General features: G+C 43.4%; 1 protein-coding gene across 2 annotated transcripts in view; it reads left to right on the forward strand.

The window, feature by feature from the left end:
- The window catches only part of PIK3AP1 (phosphoinositide-3-kinase adaptor protein 1), a 42,585-nt gene that overhangs the window by 6,851 nt on the left and 22,245 nt on the right, over positions 1–13,489 (forward strand). For both annotated transcript variants that reach the window (XM_065639085.1, XM_065639087.1), the window contains one exon: positions 12,949–13,097. In XM_065639085.1, the coding sequence (XP_065495157.1) occupies positions 12,949–13,097 (149 nt within the window). The remainder of the gene's footprint in view (positions 1–12,948; positions 13,098–13,489) is intronic.

Below are 13,489 nucleotides of genomic sequence, written 5' to 3' on the forward strand. Positions count from 1 at the left end.
CAAAGCACAATACTGGGCAGAAGAAAGACTCCTGTGTCCTGGGCTGCGGGTGGAGTGGGAAGGACAAGTGTCTCCATCCTTCATTAGATCGACTGGCTGTAGTGGGAGGTTTCACATAGCCAAGTGTTTCCCTACTAGTGAGAGGCTTTCACTCATCTTGCTTGTTTTGGGCACAATAAAAATCAAAGAGAATTTGAGTAAAGGGGAAGGTTGTCGGAATGGATCAGCTAGAAACCACTCTGGATCATCTGCTTCTCTCTATAGAGAGAAGCTGTGTTTGTCAAAGGGAAGCACCCAAAATCCAATCTATGTGCTGGGAAAGCACATCTGTTGGCAGTGGTATGCTGAATGCAGAGCCTTATCAACTAAAGAGCAGCCTCTGCTCTCTTTGTCAGATGCAGTCAATGAATTGTACTGAGCTGACCTGACCGATCTCCTGAGAGATCTACTCGAGGTGAACCTGCTCTAGCAGGTGGGTTGGACTAGATGATCTCCAGAGGTCCCTTCCAACCCTAACCATTCTGTGATTCATTCTGTGATTCTGTGACCTGGCTCTCTTCTACTTCAACAAGGGGTTCTCCACAAGTGAGCTAGTTCTCCCTGTGTACAGCTGCTGCCCTTTGGCACACCGGGGACTGTGCCTGAGAGACCTGGGTGCTGGATCTTCTCAGCACTCCTCAGAGATATGACCAAAATCATTTGCAGTGGAGTCTGCTGTGGCATTTTCCAAATAGTTTGGTACACAAAGATTCAGAATTTCTGAACTGCTGTTGAGGTTATGGGAGGCCCACCTGATGTGAGCTGTCAGCTGCACGCGAGAGTTGGGTAACATCAGGCTCCTTCTTTGTGCACATCAGAGCAGTTGCCAAGGCAAGCCATCCACTGTCACTCTGACTCTTGTGGAAGGAAGAACCTACATAAGCTAGGCTGGTTTCATGGCAAAAGTATTTGGATGAATGTATGAGATCTAACTCTGTGTGGGGAAAAAAGTGACTAGGTGACCTCTTCCATCGCGTGATTCTACAGACCAGATTTTGTGAATGGCCTCAAATGCAAATGTTTTGATGCTTCCTCTGAAGAGATGACAATTCCAGGTGTACATAGTTCCCTTTTTGGGTGAAACTGTGAACACTTTCTTCTTGGTTGGTAATAAAAAAATAGCATCTGTCTTACAGTTTGGTTGCAGCCAACCCCAGCGTGAGTGGCTTAAACTAAGAGTGTTTGTGACAACAGGTCTCTCCTGTAGAGAAACACAGCCTCTACTCTGCTCACAGGACTTCACTGTTAGGATTTTAGATGAAGGCTTTGAAGTCGGGAGCTCTTAAAAGGTGTCAGTTAAGTCCATTCTCTACAGCAGTCTATGAACTTCTCCTGAGCAAGGCAGCCCTCAATTCCCACAGCAGTTAGAGGAAGTTCATGGCCATGTTTGAAATGGTTTGTCTGGGTGTCGTCTTCTGGGTAGTGCTTCTCTTCACATGCATTCACTGGTACTTCTAATAGCAGTATTAGCACAATTAAAAAACAAAATCTGATGCAAAATAACCGAATTTCAGCTTCCTAATAGCTGAATCCCAAATCAGTGGAGCATATGACACAGGACACCGTGAGGGCAAATATCCTTCCAGAACCTGCACACTGGCCCAGCTCAGGCTATGCTCTGGCCTCTAGCGCAGCTGTTAGGCTGTGGTTTGTTTAGTATCATGGGAATATGACACCCCTAGGCATCACATGCTGAAAGCTATTTTAATTTTTATTAGTTTGGTACAAATTCAGAAATGAGGAAGTATTTATCTAGCCTTATTGAGAACTAACTGTGCTGACACTGACTCTTGTTCTCTTGTAGATGTGCCATTTTTACTTTAACAATTTTTCAGTCCTGGCAAACTACAGAGACCATGAAGGTTTCTGTTTGCGGGCGCTCCTGTTATCGATGGGGAAGCTTTTCAGGCTATGTCATAGCTGTCCTAAGGACATGGAAATGCTCAGGATGGCACTGTACAAGCCAGCTCAGGTCCGGCAGGTTACAGTCACCAGCCAGGGTGCAGTTAACAGCCTGCTGCTTAAGCCCTCTTGTCTGGCTTGTGATACCACACCATGCTTTGCTGTGTGCGTTGGTCAGCTGGGAGTCAGTGACCTTTCTCTTCCTCCTGTGTTCTCAAAGCTCATTTGACATCTGCTTTGTATTATGAACATTTCAACTTCTCCAATTTATTTCAGCCCCTACCTGTGTTGTCTTGAAAAAATTCAAATTTCCTGCTTCAAAGGTTGGTGTTTCCAAAGCACTTACTAATTAATCAGTGGCTTTGAACTTCCTGTACCCAAGCAAACTCTTTCAGGGAAAAAACTCAGGGAAGCTGACATCTGCCTGAGATTGCCAAGGTGATAACTGAATGTAATGGCAGCTGTGAACCGTGCTGCTGAACATGGAGTGTGGACTTGGCTGAGCTGAGTTCTCATGCAATGAAATGGACAAGAAAGGAAGATTGATACCAGCAAACTTCTTGCAAAATAGGAAGGTAAGGAATGGGTGTAAGGAAGCATGTGGTGAATATGGAGGAGAGCAGGCAGTTAGAGGATGAGAATTTTGCTGCAGCCCTGTAGGTGAGGAAGAGCTGGAATGTTACTCCACTTAGTGAGGGGCTCATTGAGAGATGCCAGACACCAAGGCAGCGAGCGTTTGGGAGGGAAATGGCATAACAGAAACAGCATAAGCTGTTATCATTCTCCCTCCTGTACATGTTAAGGAATTGAATTAACTTCCTGGCTTTCTTCTGTTGCACTGGTAAAACCACGAGTGAAACTTGAGAGTGCATCACAGAATTGTTTAGGTTGTAAAGGACCTCTTGACATCATCTTGTCCGACCTCCGTGCTCAGACGTGGTAAGATAAATCAGATTGCCTAAGACCATATCCCATCAGGTTTTGAATGTCTCTGCAGGTGGAGAGTTCACAATCTCCCTGAACAACCTGATAAAGTGTTTTCTTGTGTTCAGATGGGATTTCGTGTTTGTTTGTGTCCATTGCCTCATGTCTTGTCAGTGAGCACTACAGAGGAGCATCCGGCTCCCTCTTTTTCATTCCCTCCCATCAGGTAAAAATGATAAGGTTCCCCTCAGTCTTCTCCAGGCTGAAGAGTTCCAGCTCTTGCAGCCTCTACATGAATGAAAGATGCTGTGGTCCCTTAATTATATTTGTGGTCCTGTGCTGGACTTAATCTGTAAAGATAAAGTAACCTTGGAATAGGCTACTCGGAGTTTGAGGTCAGGTTGGACACATGCGTAAGATATTCTCAAGTGTGTCTCAACCCAGAGGGATGAAGTGGTAGTATGCAAGAGATTCAATTCAGCCTGACACTTCTGTAATTATTTGATTGCTGACTTTTGCTCGTAACTGCCATTTAGGGGTAGAGCCCTAAATTCACAATGGATTTGTAAGTTGGGCAGGAGCTGTGCTCCCATTACTTTGGGGTTAATGATAAATGATCTGTTCAGTGATGATAAATGAATTCCTATTATGTATCTCAAGATTTCTACCGAAAGGCAGTTTTTTCCTGGTGTAGCTCATTGGCCACTAGTCTTTCTGTGGAAGGGTATCAGTTTGTTCATTTGATTGCTCAAACAAGCTCCATGTTAGGCCTTGATGAACTTATGACCTTCTGATTTACTGTGTAACTATTTCAGGACATGAGTACAGTGAAATCCAGTGTTATCTGGTATGTGAAATGTCCTGAGAAATGACAAAGCAAATACCATAACCTAGAATAATAGTCTGTGGCTTTTGTGGATAAATTTGAACACTCTTTCTTTTTTCCCATTAAAAATATGCTAACTCACATCGAATACTTTTAAGGGCAACTTTTCACTAGAAACCACAAAAGCCACCAGACAGTGACAGAGCTGCACACTTTAGCATAGGACAGTGGTGATATTATCTCAGGTGGCTACTACAACAATTCATTGAGGTGCGGGTGCTTTGTACTGTGCGGTGGCATTGGTAACTATTGCCCTGACAATAGCAGCTACTGTATCTGTTGTGCTGTGTCTGTTTCTGGCGGGTAGTGCTTCAGTCAAGACTGCTCTGTCAGCCTAATACTGAGACTTGCAGATGGGGCAGTAGTGAAGGGGGTGCTGTGAACTGCAACTTCCTTCCCCACAGGTCCATTCTGCCCTGTATAGGAACATTTTCCTGCAAGAGGAAGTGTTGTAGTATGATTTCCAGTGCCTGGGAGTTTGCTCTTGCATGTGGAGGCAGAACAAGCCCTGAATGTTGTAGCAGCTCTTCCCTGTGCTGCTTGTTAAATTTCATAAAGCATGGCCATTGAGGAATATTGGATGCAGAAAGAAATCCTGTTAGAAAGAGGCATGACATGGCCAAGTACTTCAGGGGAATGTTAAGCCACTCCCTTAAAATATATATCCTGGAAATAATGCAGCCAAAAAGAGTTCTGTGAGTTAATTTGACATCCCTGGTCATCTTTTTAGAAAAGGATCATGAAGCTATGTCAGATCAATGCCTCTATGAAACTACCTCCTTAATCTTTTGCCTTACAGAAGATGGTTCTTTGGGACCTGTTATATTGCTAGAGAGATAATGCTGTATCTCTGAGGCTCCAGCTTGTGAGCAGGCCCAGGTTCATGCAGCTCTAGCTCACTCCAGTGTTACTCTAGCCCTGCTGGAGTCTCTTGTCTGCATGAGATCCTAGATGAGATCCTAGCATTGCATTTGCCTCACCAGTTGATCTCTTCAAGCTCTCACACAGTGGTCCCACACCCTCACAATGTTCCTGAGGAGTTTCCAGTCCCACGCATGCGATTGCCATTCTCTGCAAGATACATTTTGGCCCTTAGGAGGTTCTAGAAACCGAAGATTGGATGTGGATGCCTGTGCCAAGTTTGTGATCCCTGCTTGCATCTTCAGAGTCTGTTTGGATATCAGAAGTGCAGTAAAGACAGCAAGCTAGAGGTAGGAAGGGATGGGAATCGATGTACAGACCTAAAGGGAAATAGAAATGTGAAGCTGAGGACCATTTGGTGTTTTCTTCTGGCTCTTGGTGCTCTGTGAAGGAATATGTTCTGAGTAGTCCTGCCTCCGAGAATTACGTCTCGCATTTATTTCTACCAGTTTATTGGAGTGGCTTTGAACAAATGAGGTAGCATGATTATCTGCTGTACTGCAGTCCTCCCTCCCTCCCTTGCTCATTTTTTTCCCCTTTTTTGAAGAGGCAAGGTTAAGTGAATTCTTAAAACTGTATTTTTCTCTGTTACATTGTGTTGAAACAGAAGATACGCTTCTTTAACCCTGCTCTTTGAAGAGGAATGGGAGAGGTATTAGTCAGCCCTCTGGGTGCAACGAGAGTCTGCTTCATTACGTGGGAGCTCTGCAGCCAGGCTGGTTCTCACTGCCTGTCAAAGAGAGGAAATTGTGACGCTCTTGGACAGGAGTTAAGGTCTGGTAGCATGTCCTTCCTTACAGATGCTAGTATTGTTATAAAAATGACTGATGTTGGAAGCACAGAGACTTCAGAGAGCTGGTTAAAGCAATCAGAGAAACTTTTAGTGTCACTTGGGGGCTTAGTTAGAGAAATGCATGAATGTTCTTATCCATCTGTAGCAAAACAGTTGAAATAGTCTTCCCAGCTGCAGTATGGATGCATTGTTTGTCAGCTAGGTGCTTCATAAAGTCCTAGTTTATGCACATTAAAAGCAATACTTCATGGCAGTAGGAGATTCAAGCAGTGCTAACGTAGGTGCATACTAGCTTTCTAGACAGAGACAAAGAAATTATAGCCCAGAACTAGTAAAGTACAGAAGTTGGTGTGGTTAGGAAGTGTCAGGCTATAACAGACTCCATGCATGTCACAAATACTAATAATATTTCTCTGTAGCTTTTAGTTCTAATAATTTTCCCAAGTGATTAAGCCAAATTCTAAATATCTGCCAATGTGAATGGCAAGGCTTTAAAACACCTGCTTAAGATAAGAGCCCAGTAACCATCACTGATGGCTTCTTTCAAGTTTGGAACAGCTGAAGTAATTTCTGCAAAATCTTTGCTGAAATGCATGGTCAAACCAAAGATGTTTTACAGAGTAGGTCTGAAGAGATATGTGTAGCAGATTTCAGGTTGTTTCAAAGACGTGTGTTGTGCACTTGGACAGTAGTTTTGCTTCTAGGATTGTATTTTGTAGGATTTTCGTGGCTGTTTGTTATTACCGTAGAAAACTTTCTAGGCTTTTTTCAAAAGTGACTTGAGATTAACAGTGGATCTTGAGCTTCCTGGCGGGAAGTTTCATCAGTGGCATAGGCTGGCCTTAGCATGGACTGCTGCAGAAGAGAGTGTTCTGCCTCATTTGCCACCTTTCATCTGGCTGGGAGATCTGGTGTGGCGTTGGACTGCAAGTTGATGTTCCAAGAGAAACTAATTGAAGGAGGGGGAGGGTGGGACTGCCCTTTCAGTAGTGATGTGACCTGAAGCAAAGGTCCTGGTCTTGTGTCTCACTGATACAGCCAAACACGTGGGGTTTTTTTGCTGGTTCTGCTGCATGGGCCATAGCCTCTAGTGAAAATAAAGAGAAGGGGAAACAGGAAGGGGAAAGAGGGCTGTGATAGGTGTAGTTGTGTTTTAAACTGCTATAGCTCTTTCTGTTGTATATGCTCCCATGAATGCACAGATACGATTTTTTGCAGCTCAGCAGACTCACTGAGCCAGGATAACTCTCTGGAGTGAGGTGTGCATTTGAGCTGAAACAAAGTCTTTTCTGGACAAGTAATAGCACTCTAAGGGCTGTATTGGTACTCGTGCTTTATTAGGTAATGGAAGATGACATTTCTTCTCTAGGACTGTGTTAGGTCATCTGATGAGGTTTCTATGAGCAGAATTTGGCACAATCTCAGAACAGTATTTGAAGGGGTCTGCATTTGGGGAACATGTCTGTTACTGGGGTTGGAGGGAAACCCATGCTGGATTCAGACTGCATGCTTTCCCTGAGGTCTTGCACATTGCAGCTCTAAGAGTCGCTGTTATCTCGGATGCATCTGTTCTTGACATTAAAGGTGCCGTTCTTAGCTCAGGGCTGCTAGTGAATGAGCAATAGGTGTAAATTCGAAATAGTTTTTCAGGACGTCACGAATTGCAATTTCCTCTTTAGTCTGTGACAGGATTACTGAGTGTTGCCTTGTCATCCTGGGGAAACCGCTGAGGTTCTCTGAAACTACCCTGTGCATAGACTTTTGTGGATGATGTTTTTATGCAACCTGTAGCATTACAGACCAAGAGTGTACCTTCTGCAGCTACTGAGGAAGAGGCGCTGCAGACCAGTGATCACAAACTGAACTATAAGAGCCCATCCAGTCGTCATCTCCAGTCAAGATGCAGGAGGCTGAGGAGCATGGCTGGGGCAGATGATGTGTGGTAGGCTGTTTCCCAGCTGTTACCTCTGTGGCACGGTATCCATGACAAGAATTCCAGAGGTGTGTTAATCCATTTCCATCTGTTCCTAATGCAGGAAAGACTTCCATCTGGGATTCCTACCTGTGCTTTTGTGCATCAGGAATGTCACATGAGGTGCAGTGGTTATATGCATCAGTCTGATCACAGTTGCTTTGCAGATGACCTTGCCTCCTCAGTCTCACTTTTAGTTTCACATTAATAAGGAGTGCCAGGAATAATTAAAAACTGCATCCAGCCCAAGCAGGCAACTGGAAGTTAATGGTGACATTTGTCCCTAAACTGGAATATTTCCACAGAAGCTGTCTTTGATCCTGTGGATTACTTTCCTGTTCTCTGCCAATTCCCCACCTGATTGAGGTGTTTATTTTATCACTGCTTTCTAGCACTTGGTGTTTTTCATATTTTTTCTCTTTGCTTTCTCTTCTATGTCCTCTCTACTCCTGTGGCTTTTCAGACTTTCCTTTATTTAACTCATGTTCTCAAAACTATGTGCTGAGTTTCCTGTTCCTGAAACCCAAGTAGGGTATTTATTGGCCACTTTCTCCTCACTACCTTCCAGTATTTACAGGAGTGACATGGAGTTGCCCTTGGCATTGTAAACAACTTTTGGTGACTCAGCTTTCTCCAAATACTTTTTGTTTTAAAGGTGGAGTTAAAAAATAACTTGGAAGCAACATTTGGGAACACTGAACCAAGAAAGTGAACAGATTTATTCACTTGAGTTAAATTTTCATGAAGATCACGAAAACCTGCTGCAAAGACATTTTTCTTTTTTCAGTTACATGTCTGTAATTATAAAATATAACAAAGAAGCCTGTTCCTAAAGTTTGGATGAGATGCTATTTATAGAGGAACTGTGGAGTAACGTATGTTTTTGAGTATGAGGGGTATATAGTGTCATAGTAGATTACAAAGGTCAACACAGCTCACCTTCTAGCTTCTTACGATTTGCTGAAACACTGGTCCTGTCAACAGGTCTCTTAATAACCTGCTTCTGTTCTTCATAAGGATCCAACCTCCCTAAGAGAGGCACAAGCATGTGTATGTGTGCCAGCTCAAGCAAAACTTGTCATAGTAAAATACAGCTTGTTTCCTTGATGGAGGATGAGAACTAGTTTATTGTAACTTCCAAGGACAAATGAAATGTGACCACTTTCTTTGCAGAACTGAAAATCTGGTTTTAGGTGCTATGCTTGTAGATGAGCTACTTGGGTAAGAGGTTTGAAGAGAAGGGGACATGTCCCATACTTTTTGTTCTATATGGACAGTTTTACGAAATCTTACATTTTCCTGCGTTTTTCTCTGTTTACCTGCTGCTTTTTTGCTTGGTTCTCTCTACTTAGTTGAAAGGGGAAATGTTGCTACAGCATAACCCAGTCTTGAGGGATTATCACAAGATGTTTCACTGCTGAGCCTGTATCTCCTTGGTAAAGCAGGGGCTCGGAGGTTGGCATGACAAAAGATAACTTGCCCTGCTTTGTCAGTACTCTGCCTGCTTCTCACAAATGCAGCTGGAGTTGCTCTGGGAGACTTAATGTCCTTGTTTGCACTTGGAAAAGGAGGCTGGCCAGTTGCAAGCTTCAGGTGACAGCAGGAGCTCTCTCTGAGGGCATTCCCTGTTGCTCTGGGTGTCTGTGGCCTCGTGAAAGATAGTTTTCTCGATTGTTGAGCTGATCAATGTATAGAGTGTTCACAAGACGCCAGCGAGGGGGTAATATACATATGCAGAAACTTTATGTTCAAGCTGTGGCCCAGTTCTTGCCATTTGCCTTAATATCTGGATGACAGAGTGGTCTGGACAGGCTGCTGACTCCTTCCGAGCATTCGTGTGTCCTGTGGTATGAGGGCTGACTTCTGACAAACCACAGCTGCCGGCTCCATGCCGATAGCCCACTGGCTTCACCAGGAGGAAATGGATGACAGAGCGAGCTATGTGCGCTGCACAGCCACAGGTCAAAATAACTGGCTGCTTCACGTTGGTTTCTAAAGCCGCTACATGGCTTGTGGAGCGCAAGGCCGTGCCTGTGTTTTCCCCGGGCTTTTCCCAGGGGTGAGTTTCTGCAGGGCAGCTGTGCAGACAGCCTGGCAGGGCAGGTGAGAAGGGGCTGGCACGGGGCTTCTCTCTGCAGCGCAGCTGCTGACGTTTCGTGGAGGGGGGCATGTTCTTCAAGGGGAAATGTGGTTGTGTTTCTTGGACCGCATCTCTTCCCCTTGCTGCTATTCTCACAAGTATTTCACAGACTCAAGCGTGGCCTGAGGTAGCCTTAATTTAAAGGGGAACAGAAAGGCCCTCCAGTCAAGGCAGAGCCCTTTATAACCATGAGCTGTTGACTACAGCAGCTGCTCATGGAGAAACTCAATTCAGGTATTCACTTAGTTTTCTAATGGTTCTGTTCATCTCCTCAGTGATGGCCTCTAGCCTGGGTATCAGAGAATCATAAAATTGTAGTGTCATTATGATGATATAATTGCTGAATCTGTGTATGCAAGTGAGTTGCCATTACTCAAGTATCTTTAGAGCATGGATATTATTGAATGTAATGAGATGCTTTCCTCTTCTAGTGCTTGCATGTTCACAAGTCAGTAGCCTGTGACTAGAACTTGCAAGATGACCATAGCATCACTTCACTGCTTATGTGGGAAGTTGGTAATTTGCAATTTCAGAATTTTCTGAATGAAAAAACAGATGAATAATTCATACCCGAAACTCCAAGTGCCTGTTGCGTCAGCTGTTAATCCAGTTACTGATTAACATTGCATGCTGCTTCCCATATTACCTAACAGCTCTGTTCTTGCATGTCATCTCCGGGCAGTCAACTCTGTTACGAGAATGTGGAAGGGCAAAACAGTATCAGGCAATGCCAGAACTTCTTAAAAACTCTTATCTGGTAATTTGTTTCTCGTATCAAATAACATCAGTAAAGCGAAGAGACTGGGGGGCTTGTTCACTTCTTGCTCGCCTATTATCCTTCCTTACTGTAGATGTTGTAGCTGAGATCCATAGCTTTAAGTTTCATTCTCCTCTGAAATGGACCATATGGTGGGCAAGTAAGGTACAAATTACCACACTAATGGTTCCATATTGGGGTGGGAATGATGCCCTCAGTGTCAGGATGCTGGCCAGTGTCAGCTTGTGCATATGTTACAGGAACAATAATGCTTTGCTGCAATTTGGTCATCATTTGCTCTCATCTGTGGTAATCTTAATCTTTCTGATGTAGTCATATTGGAAAAAACCAACAGAGATTACAGAGACACTTCTAGTCATAGTTGCCTCTTCTCCTCCCCAAAAGACCTGGTGTCTTGCTCTGCATGTGCCAAATGCCTGACATGGCAGCTGTCACGTAAGGGAAGGATGTGGGACCAGTGCTTTGTTTTCTTCTGTGCAGCTGGGCAGCCTCACACTCCCAGGTGGGAGTAGCCACCTTTCTCTAAGAGAAGGGTTCCCAAAACTGGGGTCTGCCTCTTTCAGCTGATGACTTTGGACAGTATCAATTAAAATAGTGAGTTAAGGAATTTAAAACCTCAGTCCATTTTCTGTAATACTTAGTACCACTGTCTAAAAATCCAAAAAGATCACATTCAGTACATAGCCTTGTGTCAAAGTAGTTTCTTAGTCAAATCTGTGTATTTGTGTTGGTGCAGTTTTAAAGTCTATTTGCTAAATTACATGTACTGTTCTAGATTTGCTTTAAGAAATGTTGATGTTGGTGGTGATGCCTTACTTGAACTTTACAGAGCTGAGCTGCAGATTTTTTGCTTTACTCTTTCTGCAGCAAACATCAAAGCAACAATCTACTTGTACTCATGTGAGTAGGTTTCCTTGCCATGTGGAGTGATTCACATACTTAAAGTTAAGTGTATGTGAACCACTGTTTGTGGAAAAAAATGTCAGCTGAATGATTCGCTAAAATTTTGTGGCTTAAAACCTGTCTCCTGAAAGCAAAGTTGCATTCATATAATTCGTGAAATCCCATTTAAATGTATAGGAAAAAAAAGTGCATAACAAAGAATTTCAAATGTCCTAAGTTTAAGTCTTTGGTAATTATAATAATGCAGTAGTCTAGATTTAAATTCCTACCTTCTAGCTTCACTGTTTGAAACTGGCAGGCCATGAACTCCTAATATAAGCCTGCTTTAATAACTTTGACTCTCTTGTTTTGTGAAAACTTGAGGTACCCAGAGTTTGGGGGATTCTGAGTAAAACCTGGACTGTTGGCAACTTCGCTGTATGGATGCCACAGATTAGACAGTGTGGTTGGGTCTCATCAGGACTGAGCATTTTAAATAGAACGTTTCTTACTAATATAAAACCTCTGCCAGTCCAAATTTGAGTTTTCATCTAGTAAATAATTTGTACTGCTCTTTACAGATGTGTTTTACAGTAAGTAGTCAATAATAAATAACTTTCAAAATGTTGTCTGAAGTCCTTGGCTGCTCCACATTTTTGCAGGGTTTGGAAAATTTTGGTCATGGCAGATAGAGTTTCAATAATTCATGCTAGTCTTCTGGCAAGAGGAAATCAGTGACTTTCACCACATGTTTTGGGAGACGGGAAAAACAGTGTGAATCATGTGAATCAAGAGGTAGAAACTAGATAAGAAAGTGCTCTCTACTAAGTAGGTACAAAATTGTGTGTTTTTTCCTTTCTCTAGCTGGGAAAAGTGTTTCCTAGCAGGGGCAGGAGACCTGTAATCTATTTTCATTCTTGCTAGGCTTTTTTTGCAGCCAGTGATATCATTTCAGTTTGCTCTTCCATCAATATCCATGCTATTACTGGGAAACAAGAACGAGAATGTTGTTTTGTACACACAGATTGTAGGGTTACATGCATTTACTTCTACTCTTGGGTCTGTTTGGGTAGAGTACTGTTATTCTTCAATGCAAAGGCTCTGGGTTTCAATTTCACTGTTGTATAGGTACAGGAGCTTATATTTCTTGCTTGAAGAACAGGATCCTTTCAAACTACTGCCTCATGTTGTATTTTGGTGACACAATAATGAACTTGGGAGTTGGGGTGAGCAACATAAGCAGGGAGATGCTACTGAAATGAAATAAAAGTTAGTTTTCTTCATTTGCTTTAGGAGAGGAAGACTAAAGGCTGCTGCTCATCCTGCATTGTACTCAAAGCTCAGCTGGAGTCAGATGAGTTCAGTTGCCAATCATTCTTATATTAGACATTGACATACTAGTTTTTCTATCTAATGCGAGAAGGAACTATCCATCTCAGCAACTAGTGGCTTTGGCTTTTGTTTTGTAAGCGTGTTCAGTGCTACTCCAGCACTTTTGTGTCTTTGTGGGTGTTCTCCACATAAGGAAATAAAAGAGGAAGCTCTGTAGTTTCCCTTTCTTTGACTAGATCCCCTTTTCTAAGCATTACTTTGAGAAGAATAGCAAGTTTCACCCCACCACCTCCCTGGCTGTTTTTCAGAATGGATGTGTATGATGTGCATTTTCAGCAAAGGGGAGTGATGTAACAGAACTCCGTATGCTTTCTTTTAGACTCAGGCTGTGACTCTGTGACTGATACAGAAACGGAAGACGAGAAGAACCCAGTTTACTCCCACAGACTCACTATGAGTGAAGGACATGGATCATCCAGGAGCACTGGGGACCATCTGGTGGTGCAGCCTGACCGCATACGGTGTGGGGTACTGTATGTTGCCTCCTTGGGCTACGTTCTTACTGTGGGCTTGTGCAATCCATTATACTGCTCAGTAATGGACAGCTTTACAGGCCTGGGAATTAGTCCCTAATTCATTTTCTGTCATCTTCCCTCTCAGCCTGCTATCCTCAGTGTCTCTGTTTTGTGAGCTCGGTTCCCTGGGCCCAGAAATAGCCTGGCACCAAGCAGGGCCCAGTGTTGTCTAGGCTGCAATGTCAATTATTGACAGATAGTCTCATTAACATTGCTGTTTGCCTTGTGTGCTGTGAGGCAAGTTCACACTCTTGACTTCCCATCTTCCATTCTGGTGAGATTTAGGGCTGGCAAGTGGAGTAAAGTGATTGTAATGAGCCAATTAACTCTACAGCCTGGATGCAG

The sequence above is a fragment of the Caloenas nicobarica genome, chromosome 7, assembly GCF_036013445.1.
Source record: "Caloenas nicobarica isolate bCalNic1 chromosome 7, bCalNic1.hap1, whole genome shotgun sequence".
NCBI classification, from domain to species: domain Eukaryota; kingdom Metazoa; phylum Chordata; class Aves; order Columbiformes; family Columbidae; genus Caloenas; species Caloenas nicobarica.